The sequence below is a fragment of the Callithrix jacchus genome, chromosome 16 (genome assembly GCF_049354715.1).
Source record: "Callithrix jacchus isolate 240 chromosome 16, calJac240_pri, whole genome shotgun sequence".
In the NCBI taxonomy this organism is placed as follows: Eukaryota; Metazoa; Chordata; class Mammalia; order Primates; family Cebidae; genus Callithrix; species Callithrix jacchus.
In genome coordinates, this window is record NC_133517.1 from 77,407,340 (window position 1) to 77,419,956 (window position 12,617).

The 12,617-nt window shown below is 43.1% G+C and overlaps 2 protein-coding genes across 2 annotated transcripts in view; both read right to left on the bottom strand.

The window, feature by feature from the left end:
- COL14A1 (collagen type XIV alpha 1 chain) overlaps positions 1-8,352 on the bottom strand; it is a 389,701-nt gene extending 381,349 nt beyond the window's left edge. The window contains exon 1 of the mRNA XM_035277299.3: positions 8,247-8,352. The gene's annotated coding sequence lies outside the window, so the exon portion shown is untranslated. The remainder of the gene's footprint in view (positions 1-8,246) is intronic.
- DEPTOR (DEP domain containing MTOR interacting protein) overlaps positions 1-12,617 on the bottom strand; it is a 179,528-nt gene that overhangs the window by 44,171 nt on the left and 122,740 nt on the right. The window contains exons 7-8 of the mRNA XM_002759264.7: positions 11,127-11,197; positions 8,247-8,351 (exon numbers count right to left, since the gene is read on the bottom strand). Coding sequence (XP_002759310.1) covers positions 8,247-8,351; positions 11,127-11,197 — 176 coding nt within the window. The remainder of the gene's footprint in view (positions 1-8,246; positions 8,352-11,126; positions 11,198-12,617) is intronic.

A 12,617-nucleotide genomic window follows, 5' to 3' on the forward strand; every position in this document is an offset into this window, starting at 1 on the left:
ATTCCCATAAGAAAAAATAAACTTTTCAGAAAACAGCAAGGTTATCTTTTGTTCCTGATTTGTAAGTAGGGCTCAAATTCCTTCAGATCTTGAAGGCTGAATGCTTTGCTCCAACAAGTGTTTGATCAAACTACTGCAAGGGAGGATTTGGTATTTTTTCACTTGTATGATCCCGCAAGATCTAGTCCTGACCTCAGTGAGGAGCTGATGCCAAGAATGAAAATTATTTACTTGATCTTCTTCAAGCCAACCCAGGTTAACCCGTGACCACTCCAACAAGTACACAAATTCTCTCTGCGAAAGACGTGAAAGGTCATGCATCCATGAGCATTTTGTCAGTGGTTTCAGGTTTTAATAGAATATGTCATCTACTGGGCTCCACCTCATGGGTTTGTGCTTTTTGAAATAATACAATAGGAAGCATGTGCATGTTGGGGGCAGAGAAATCTAACTCTGATATTTACAAGCTGGGTGACCTTGGGAAAAGGATAAACTGGGTCTCGGTTTCCTCATTAGTAAAGTAAGGAGAACACTACCCACCCACCTTTGGCAGTTGTTAGAACAGTAAGAGATCCTGGGGATACAATGCTGGTGGTCACTAGGTATATTCCCTTAGCCTTTCTCTGAAACTATTAGTTCATTGAGTCATTTAATAATCTGCTTCCAGCACTTACTAAATGCCACGAATTGTGATAGGTATTGAGAATATAGTAGTTAAGACAGACAAAGGCTCTACATTTAAACGGCTGTTGAAAACAGATGGAAAATTAACATATAAATACATATGATCAGATTCTAAAAAATATGGTGGAGACAATAAGACAGGTGTTACAGACTGAACATTTGTGTATGCCCAGAATTCATACATTGAGGCTGGGCATGATGGCTTAAGCCTGTAATCTCAACACTTTACTATCCGAGCTGGGCGGATCACTTGTTTGAGCTCAGGAGTTCGAGACCAACCTAGGCAACATGGTGAAACCCCCTCTCTACAAAAAGTACAGAAATTAGCCAGGGATGATGGCATGATGTGCCAGTGGTCCCAGCTACTTGGAAGGCTAACAAGAGGATTGCTTGAGCCCAGTGGGTGGAGGCTGCAGTGAGCCCTGTTCACACCACTGCACTCCAGCCTGGGTCACAAAGGGAAACTCTTTCTTTAAAGAAAAAAAAAAGGCCAGGCACGGTGGCTCACGCCTGTAATCCTAGCACTTTGGGAAGCTGAAATGGGTGGATCACCTGAGGTCAGGAGTTCAAGACCAGCCTGGAGATCATGGTGAAACCCCATCTTTAAAAAATAAAATTAAATAAAATAAATAAATAAATAAAAATTCCATAGCCCGGGTGTGGTGGCTCACACCTGTAATCGCAGCACTTAGGAGGCTGGGACAGGTGGATCACTTGAGGTCAGGAGTTCAAGACCAGCCTGACCAACACGGAAAAATCCCGTCTCTACTAAAAATACAAAAATTTAGCCAGGCATGTTGGTGCACACCTGTAATCCTAGCTACCTGGGAAGCTGAGGCAGGAGAATCACTTGAACTCAGGAGGCAGAGGTTGCAGTGAGCTGAGATCAGGCCATCGCACTCCAGCGTGGGCAACAAGAGAGAAACTCCATCTCAAAACAAACAAACAAAAAAATGCATACATTGAAATTCTAACCCCCAATGTGATGGTATTAGACGGTGGGCACTTGGGAGGTAATTAGGTTGAGCCCTGATGTATGAGATTAGTGCCTTTAATAAGGAGAGACTAGAGAGAACTTGCTCTTGCTCTCTGTATCATTGTTGTAGGAGTTATTATGTTAGGCAGATAGTGAGGAAAAGGGGTCCTTGGGAAGTTTTCATTTTTAAAGCAGTTTTTAGAACTAGGTCAGCAACTTTGATATGCAGATGCCAGCCATTAGAAATTGGGTCCATCCAAACATGATGATTCCCCCCACTTCTTGCCCTTGCTCCACATGTTCCTGGCAACATGGCGGCCCCACATATCCCCACATGTGTAGAACATCATGTCGCCCAGTATTTGCAAATTAAAAGGCTCGGGTTGGAGGGCCAGCTTTTTTGGGTGATGTGAATGACATGCCTGGTCAAACCAATCCCCTGAGCCCTATGCATATCAGGCACCACCTCCTCCAGCCTACTCAGAAAACTGGTTGGTATTCATGGCATCTGATGTCTCCTCTTTCGGCTTTGGAGCCCCTCTCCCTCTGTCTCTGCACAGGAGAGCTTCCATCTTTTGCCTTTTCCCATCTTTTTTGCCTATTAAACTCTCCACTCCTTAAAACTACTCCATGTGTTTCTATGTCTTTTTTTCCAATTTGATTCAAAATACAGACCTGGTTTCCTCCACTCATTGGAGCCGTATCATCCTGTTGGCACACAGTGAGAAGATGACCATCTGCAAACCGGAAAGCAGACCCTCACCAAACACCGGGTCTGCCAGCATCTCCTCACCAAACACCGGGTCTGCCAGCATCTCCTCACCAAACACCGGGTCTGCCAGCATCTCCTCACCAAACACCGGGTCTGCCAGCATCTCCTCACCAAACACCGGGTCTGCCAGCATCTCCTCACCAAACACCGGGTCTGCCAGCATCTCCTCACCAAACACCGGGTCTGCCAGCATCTCCTCACCAAACACCGGGTCTGCCAGCATCTCCTCACCAAACACCGGGTCTGCCAGCATCTCCTCACCAAACACCGGGTCTGCCAGCATCTCCATCTTGGACTTCCCAAACAAATGTTTGTCATTTAAGCCATCAATTCTATATAGCAGCTTAAAATGACTAAAACCACGTGGTGCTATGAGGAGACGTAATTGGAGGAAAACAGAAGGAATATCACAGGGTATTCAAGGAAGGTTTCTCTAAAAAATTTAATCTGAGACTTGAAGAACAACAATGGAACCAGCCATTCAGCCCTAGGCAGGAACAAACCCAGTTTCTGGGACAGAGAGAAGGCCAGGGAAAGAGATAAAGGCGTGATAAGTAGGGCCCAGATTACAGACTTTGTAGGCCACAGAAAACATCTCAGTTTATTCTTATGGTAATGGAGAGCCATTAGAGTATTTTGAGTGTCTGAGTCACTTAATTCGATTTTTCTGGAGATCATAGGTATAATCATGATGTATTCCTGAAATGTAAATATTCTCTCAGACTAGAGCAGAGAATACCTTCTAGAGGATCATGTAAAATAAGGTTATCATGGATAGTGTGGTCCAGAAATGGGTTTAGATTTGATGTGATTAAAAAAAAAGATTATATCATTCAAGGTTGTGACAGGAAGCCAATGTTTCACTATATTCATTAGACTGTAGTACAGAATAGCTTGGGGGTTGGGTGTGGTGGCTTTGGCAGATCACTCAAGGTCAGGAGTTTGAGACAAGCCTGGTGAACATAGTGAAACCCTGTCTCTACTAAAAATACAAAATGGGGCGTGGTGGCACATGCCTGTAGTCCCAGCTACTCAGGAGGCTCAAGCAGAAGAATCACTTGAACCTGGGAAGTAAAGGTTGCAGTGAGCCAAGTTCGCACCACTGCACTCCAGCCTGGGCGACGGAGTGAGACTCGGTCTAAAAAAAGAAAAAAAAAATAGCTTGAGGAAGGAACTGGCTTCCCCTTCAAAGTAGCAGCAAAGAGATAAGAGACAGAATTTTTCCTCCTGGAATGATCTCTCCCTCCGGGATATGAGTATTTGGATGCTGACAGTACATGAGCTTCTGTAGAGAAAGGGGCTTGCATGGTACAGGGTCACGTACATCGAAGAGACAGTTCCTTCTCTTGTTTGCTCCTTTCCCCTTTGCACTAAAAGGAAACCAGAAGCCCTGGATACAAAATTCTTCAAGGATGAGTGAAAAGTCATCAAAGGAAAAATGCAGGAAACAACTTCTGGATGTAAATGCATTGCATGAGTTGACCAGACTTTTGATGATTCCCATATTTCATGCTCTCCTCTAGAATTGTAATGCCAAACAAAAGTCCTCCAAGCACAAGGTTTGCAGATTTTATTTTTTTAAGTAAAAGAACTTTCAAAATAAGAATAACTCCAAATTCAAAGATGCTGGGTCAAGCCTAGACAACGTGGTGAAATCCCATCTCTACTAAAAATACACGAAATTAGCCAGGCATAGTGGCACATGCCTGTAATTCCAGGTACTAGGGAGGCTGAGGCAGGAGAATCACTTGAACCTGGGAGGTGGAGGTCGCAGTGCGCTGAGATCATGCCACTGCACTCTAGGCTAGGCAAAAAGAGCGAAACTCCATCTCAAAAAAAAAAAGGTAGCTATAGCAAAAGTATAACAATCTCACTGGATGAAGTAGCCACAAACGCTGAGATACAGGGCCCTGTCCCCATTCAAAACCCGGAGAAAACGAGAACCGTGACTACAGGGAGAGCCCAATATTCAGTGTAGGAAGGGACACCGAGGTACTTTACACCATCCTAGATCAGCTCTGGACAGTCAGAGATGCCAAAAGGAGGCATCTATTGGACAATTTCCACCACTCAGACCTAGCAGGTGAATCAGTGCCCAAGTGGGTAGATCCTTCCCACAGGGCACTCCAGGACCCTCTTGAGGACTACACACCCCAAACTCTGCAGTTTTCCAAGTCGAAGATAGCAGTGATGGCAGGTTGGTGGGAATAAGTCTTTACGATGAGATCACACAAATGGCTTGTTTTTAAGTGAAATTATGACAAATGGTATAATAGGAAATAATTTATTCAGCATTTTAGGTAAGAAAATAATGTACAAAATCATTTCAAATAAATATAAACAGCCAAACTCTATGGTAAGATGGTATTTGCATTATTTTAATTTAACCAACAAACCGTAATACTAAAAATATATATCACTGTATAGTCATGCACTGCATAATGACATTTTAGTCAACTACAAACTGCATATATGCTAGTGGTTCCCCTGTCTTTTCTTTTTTTTTTTTTTTCTGAGATGGGGTTTCCCTCTTGATGCCCAGGCTGGAGTGCAATGGCACAGTCTTGGCTCACTGCAACCTCCGCCTCCCAAGTTCAAGCAATTCTCCTGCCTCAGCCTCTCGAGTAGCTGGGACTACAGGCACCCACTGGAATGTCCAACTAATTTTTCTATTTTTAGTAAAGACTGGGTTTTAGCATGTTGGCCAGGTAGGTCTGGACCTCCTGACCTTTGGTGATCTGTCCACCTCAGCCTCCCAAAGTGCTGGAATTACAGGCATGAGCCACTGCGCCCAGCCCCTCATCATCTTATAAGATTGCAATGGAGCTAAAAACTTCCCATTGCCTAGTGACATCATAGTTGTCATAACATTATAGCTCCGTTCATTACTTTTCCTATGTTTAGATATACAACTGGGTGTGGTGGCTCACACCTGTAATCCTAGCACTTTGGGAGGCCAAGGTGTGCAGATCACAGGTCAGGAGATCGAGATCATCCTGGCCAACAAGTTGAAACCCCATCTCTATAAAAAATTAAATAAGTAAATAAATATACGATACACAAATACCATTGTGTTACAATGGCCTGCAGTAGTGAGTACAGTAAAATGCTGTACCACCAGGTTTGTGTAAGTGCACCCCATAACGGTCACACAATGACAAAATCGCCTTACAACCCATTTCACAGAACATAACCCTGTTGTTAAGCGATGCATGACGTTATATTAATTCTCATGCAGTTTGGCCAAAAGCATCTTCTTAGAAGAGTTTTAGGGCTATCTCTTACCGACAACACTGATGAAGATTCCTTTGTGTATTTCTCTTAAATGATAAAATGTTAGGCTAAACAATTTAAACAAGCTTTTTCCCTCCTGCCAGACTGTCAGAATTTTTAATATGCTAATGTGCTCTGTGACTTTCTAAGATGGGGATGAAGTATGTGGCAGTTTAAAACCGCTTTGGTCACAGAACCTCAGAACAGATGTGTTGCTGGACCAGAGAGCTGCGTAATAATACGTCGATAGAAAGAGTGCTCTAATGAACTCTGTGAAGCTCTGTAACATAAGAAAACCACTGTATACCTCTGAAGAAACGAAACATATAAACCATCTGAAGTATTAGCTTATGAAAATGAAAAAATATGTCAGGTAAAACATCGATCAAGGTATTTACATTAAAGAGTTAATCAGTTAATGATACCCAGAATAGTTATGTATGTACATCAACAAAGATAAACTAAAATCAATTAATTTCACTGTATACTCGGCTAAGCAAAACAAGATCTTTAGTTGTGATGTAAATAAATACCTTCATTGCTTTCCTCAAAAGAAATGCGCTTTAAGCCGAAGCATCATGCTAGTGAGTGCACGCTCAGAACTGAAGCATTGTGCCAAAAAAAAATGTATACTAGGTGCTTTTTATTGTGGAAATAAATATAAAACCCTTCCCCAGCCAAGAGTTCCATTAGAAAATGAAAAAGTCAGCCTCAGCATGGATGCAAGTGCTTGCTTTTTTATGATACTGGCCAACATTCCTACTCCAAGTTGCTTTGGTGCTGTGCCCACTGCAGACCTGGGAAGGTAGAAAGGCTCTGCCAGGTACCGCCTTAGCCAGCAGGGTTTCCACGGCTGCCCAAGAGCACAAGACCCCGGGGCCTGTGTCTCCCCGATAGGAGTGAGGTCTTCAAATCAAAAGGCAGAGGCAGCCTCTAATCCTACCAGCGCTGATTATCTGGGCAGGCAGAAAAGGTGTTCTTTGCTTCCTTGAGCCATTTTCTGTTGCCCACTTATGTTTTCCAGCATGCAAACCAATGCCAGAACGCTCATGCTGGAAATCAGAGCGGCGGAGATCCCAATCACGCTTATTGCTACTCTAGGAAAGGCTGATGGAAGAGGATGAAAGTATTGAATAAATGAACAGGGAAATGATCTTTAGCTTTTAAGCCTTCTGCATCCTCTTATGGTTTTGGAAAATCAAGACAAATATCCTCTTGTGAAACATTTCAGACAATACAACAAAGCTGTGCTATATAAAGGTATTTCAAAGCAGAAAACCTCGACATCCTCGTATAGTGTATTTCTGTATAAATAAAAACAATGTACATAACATCTATATACACACAAGAAGTCTAGAAGAATATAAATCAAAATGTTGATGGCTACACTTTATAGGATGGCAATTACACATTTACTGAAGTGTAATTGCTTTAAAAACGTTAACAGTCATCTGATTTAGGGAAGATTAGAAGTAATTTTAATTTTTTTCCTGCTTTTATATATTTTCCAAATTTTCTTGACGGTATATTTGTCTTTTTTCTTTTTTTTAAGACAGTCTTTCTTGCTCTGATGCCCAGGTTGGGGTACAGTGGTGCAACAATCTCAGCCCACCACAACGTCTGCCTCCCAGGTTCAAGCAATTCTCCTGCCTCAGCCTCCCAAGTAGCTGGGATTACAGGAGTGAGCCACCACGCCTGGCTAATTTTTCACATCTTTAGTAGAGACTGGGTTTTACCATGTGATTACACAAAGATTGAAGAAAAATGAAATATGTAATTTTTCGAACTCAGTATTGGTTGAGGGGGAACATGTGAAGCCCCAGGGGAGGTTTGGAGGAAACCTCCCAACACCAGGGAGGCAGGAAAGTCGCTCTCCTGGTTGCTATATCATATGTGCCTGGTTTCAGTTTAACCCCATTCAGAAAGGGTAAAGGAAATTGGACAAAAATGAAACCAAAACACTTAGGGAGAAAAAGTACACTTGGCACCAAATAATGAAATTGAGCTAGTGGTATTTAGACACTGCTAAATGTTTTCGTTGTTGTTGTTGCTGTTCTTGTTTTTGAGACAGAGTCTCATCGTCAACCAGCCTGGAATGCACTATGGCGACCTTGGCTCACAGCAACCTCCGCCTCCCGGGTTCAAGCCATTCTCCTGCCTCAGCCTCCTAAGTAGCTGGGATTACAGGGGCACACCACCACACCCGGTTAATTTTTATATTTCTAGTAAAGACAGGGTTTCACTATGTTGGCCACGCTGGTCTTGAACTCCTGACTTCAAGTGATTTGCCTGCCTTGGCCTCTGAAAATGCTGGGATTACAGGTGTGAGCCACTGTGTCTGGCTAGACACTTCCAAATATTCATTGGAAGAGAGGGAAGACCCAGGGAAAAGTTAAAGACTTTGGAGAACAAGAAAGAGAGGGCAGAAACAGAAAAGGACAGAAAATAAGACGAGTCTAGGTCTCTGGTAAGAATCATGGCCAACTTGGCATGAAGAACCCAGGACAGATATAAAAGAGGGTGAGAAAGAACCATTAGTACCTTCATTCCTGCTGCGGCTGCAGGGCCACTGGGGTCGACAGCCTGGATGTGGCATGGCTTACTTCCTCGCACCACAAAACCCCAGCCAACTGCATCACCAACAATCTAGAGAGGAAAACCACAATTAGCAAGCAGCCGACTGTCTCCGGCAATTTGCTTATTCTTCTGAGAGAGAGAAAACCAGCCCAGGATTAAGTGTGCACTATGACATATCTTCTTCCGTTTCTTTCTTCCCTGACAGGGGATTGGAACACTGCTTCTATCACAAATGCAGGCATCTCCCTGTAGAAAATGTGATTATATATATATATATATATATATATATATATATATATAATCTGTTTGGCAGAAAGAAGACGCTCCCGTGAAGGTATGATTCAGTAAACAACTGGAAGATTTCCTCTTTCTTAGGCTGTTATACAATTTATGTCAGACTCCAGCAGAAGGTTTATGAAAAGTCTTAACGTGGTTGAAATGTCTCTCCAGATAACAATTTCTACTCTAAGTTTGTTCTTTTCCCCAATATCCAAATGATACACTCTTGACTCTGCAATGTCATTGAAGTCTAGCATTAAATTGCTAATGGTGGGAAATAAAGAGATTTGGCTTTCTTTTTTATTTTTGAGACAGAGTCTCGTTCTGTCACCCAGGCTGGAGTGCAGTGGTGCAATCTCAGCTCACTGCAACCTCCACCTTGTAGGGTTCAAGTGATTCTCCTGCCTCCGCCTCCCAAATAACTGGATTATAGGCACACAACACAACGCCTGGCTAATTTTGTATGTTTTTAGTAGAGACAGCGTTTTCCCATGATGGTCAGGCTGGTCTGGAACTCCTAAGGTCAGGTGATCTACCCACCTCAGCCTCCCAAAGTATTGGGATTACAGGCGTGAGCCACCACTCCCAGCCTATACTTGGCTTTCTTAAAACACAATATTCTCCACCACGGGGGATAAATGAAGAAGGACGTACAGTCCACAATGAACTTAGACTCTGACCCGAAAGTTGTTTGGAATTAGAGCAGGCCTTTTCTATAGAAATCATTATTAGAGCTGGCAGTTTCATTCCCTGGACAGCTCCTAGCTATGTCTTTCACACATAGCCCAACCAAAACACAGCTGAAACACACTCACAACCAATTACTAACAATGTTGGCATTTAAATTAAAAATCAAAAATTAGGGGTGGGGTGTGATGGCTCACGCCTGTACTCCCAGCACTTTGGGAGGCTGAGGTGGGTGGATCACCTGAGGTTGGGAGTTCAAGACCAGCCTGACCAACATGGTGAAACTTTGTCTCTACTAAAAATACAAAATCAGCCAGTCGTGGTGGCGCATACCTGTAATCCCAGCTACTCGGGAGGCTGAGGTAGAAGAATCACTTGAACCCAGGAGATGGAGGTTACGGTGAATCAAGATTGCACCATTGCACTCCAGCCCGGACAACAAGAGCAAAACTCCATCTCAAAAATAATAAATCAAAAATAAATACTTTTAAAATACAATCTACTGTCTCTTGAATGCTGGAGACTGAGGACAAACAGGGAGGCAAATGAAAATTTTTGTGGAAATGCTCAAGATTTTCAGGCACTTCCATGACTTTACAGTTTGCTGTTATTTGTATATTATATTCAATTTCACTTCTGAAGGTACAGTTTATCTTTTCCCCTGGTACAGACGTGTTATCAGTGCCTTTCTCCTATTAACTCCTCAGCAGTCAGAATGTGAAGTAGCCTCAGCAAATGTTTGCAGCGTGACTGAGTGTGGATCGAGTTCCACCCTCCAGCCTCATAATGCCACTAAAGTTAGAAGATGAGGGAGAAGTGCTTTGAAGAGGTGATAACATGGATTTGAGGAGATCAACAGGAGACACAGGAGGGGGAGTGGACGCCCTGAGGCTGATAAGAGCACTTTCATTCTGTTTGAAGAAATCCAGTGCATGCAGAAGGAACCTAAAGGACCTCCAAGAAGGGGCAGGCGGTTGGAGCTGCTCACAACAAGTCAGAGGCTTGGGTGTTCACATTGTCAGAGCACCATGCCTACAGTAGAACGATTCATCCCACAGTTTCCTTTCTCTACCTTAACACTCCCTTAATGTTTTAAATAATTTCTAGAACTATGATGCAGAAGGGATTACTGGCATCATTTTCACTTCATTTCCCTTAAAATCTAATAACTTAAATTACAAATAGCGGAAAATAAAATCTGAAATTATTAGATTTTAAGGCAAATGGAAGTGCAAATGATGCCAGTCTTAAAATTTGCAATTAAATTAGAGTAAGTGCATAATGGAAATCTTTTCTCGTCTCTTCTCTTCCCTTCTCTTTTCTTTTCTTTTCTTTCTTTGATGAAGTTTTGCTCTTATTGCCCAGGCAGAAGTGCAATGGCGCTATCTCGGCTCACTGCAACCTCTGCCTCCTTGAACCTTGAGAAAGGTTCAAGCCATTCTCCTGTCTCAGCCTCTTGAGTAGCTGGGATTACAGGCGCATGCCACCACCAGGTCTGGCTAATTTTTTTGCATTTTTTGGTAGAGATGGGGTTTTATCACATCGGTCAGGCTGGTCTTGAACTCCTGACCTCAGGTGATCCGCCCGCCTCAGCCTCCCAAAGTGCTGGGATTACAGGCGTGCGCCACTGCGCCCAGCCCAAAATCTTTTCTTTAAAAAAGAACACATCAAAAACATTTTAAATGCTATATTACTATTAAGGCATGTGAAGTCCTAATGTATTTTAGTGCCTTAAGGTCAAGAAAGCCTATTATCATAATTATGCTAAAATCAAAAAGAAAATTAGAAAAGTTATTTTCATTTCAGTCTATAAGCTACCCATTGACACATGGACGTGGTGCAGAAAAATGGGAGAAAAAAGCCAGAGCATCAGCCTACCGTGAATGTCTTCCTTGCATACGGAGCCCCGGGAGTAAGGAGTTCCTCAGACGTGACGGGTCTCTTTAGCACTGTGAGATAAACACAATGTCAAGAAATAAGCACTTCCAAGTTCTCCCTCCATGCATTCAGCAGGTATTCATTGATATCTCGTAGGTGACCATCAGTGAGAAAATGTGGCAAAGATCCCTGCTTCACAGTTTGCATTTTAGCTGAGTAGAGATAGAAAATCGCGGCAAACATAAATAACCATAAACCTACCTTACAAAGCTAAGAAAAAAAAAAAGAAAGGGAAGAAAAGCAAGCGTGCCAGGAATGGGGGCTAAAGGGGAAGGTCAATTTTTTTTTTTTTTTTGAGACGGAGTTTTGCTCTTGTTGCCCAGGCTGGAGTGCAATGACGTAACCTCTGCCTCCTGGGTTCAAGCAATTCTCCTGCCTCACACTCCTGAATAGCTGGAATTGCAGGCACACACCACCACACTTAGCTAATTTTTGTATTTTTAGTAGAGACAAGGTTTCACCATGTTGGTCAGGCTGGTCTTGAACTCATGACCTCAGGCGATCTGCCCGCCTCAGCCTCCCAAACTGCTGGGATTACAGGCATGAGCCATCGCGCCCAGACTGAATTGTTTCAATAAGGAAAAATTATATGTCTTCTGATTCTCACATTTCTTTCTTTTAACTCCTGATATGAATTTACATATGTCAAAGTTAAGTCCATCTTCATCCAATGTCCTGCACCCATCCCACACACTAAAGCTTCATTCATTTCCTTCTTAACACTTAGGACCGCCTGTACACACTGCTTTCTGCCCTATGTAATAATGCTAGTGACCTTTTCTGAGTACTCAACATGTGCTAGAGAGGTACCATGCAAAGTGCTGTGAATATATTAACTCACTTAATCGTTACAAGAATGAATGAGTTAGGATCATTGTTACCCCATTTTATAACTGCAAAAACCACCTCAGAAAAGTTAAATTGATTGTGTCCAAGGTACCAGAGCTAATGGATGTGGCAGAAGAGGAATGAAACTCAGGCGTTAGACACCAGTGCCCACACTCTCAGCTACTGTGCCACACTCGCTCCTGTGCCACGCTGTCCTGCAAGCAAAAGAAAGGATGTAGAAGCTCAGGAAGATAGTGGCGTGCAGTCCTCCTAAGACATCTCTTCACATCAGCTCACTGCTGTGCCTATCAAGATGGCAGACAGCAGCCAATTTCTGACTTACGGCTGCCTAAAATCCACTGACAATGAACCTCCCCATCCATCCCGTTCTCGCTAAGAATTGGAAAGGCGTTGCCGTATCTTCTTCAAGTAGCCAGGGGATCGGGGAACAGGGACCATTTTAATCCAGCTCTGTAGACATCATGAACTTGAAGTGCCACAAAGAAACAGAAAAGGCCTCAGCCAAGGGACCTAAACTGCTGAAGTGTCGTCCTCCGATCCCCTTTGCTAGTGGCAGTCAGAGGTCAGGTGCAGTCCTGGAAC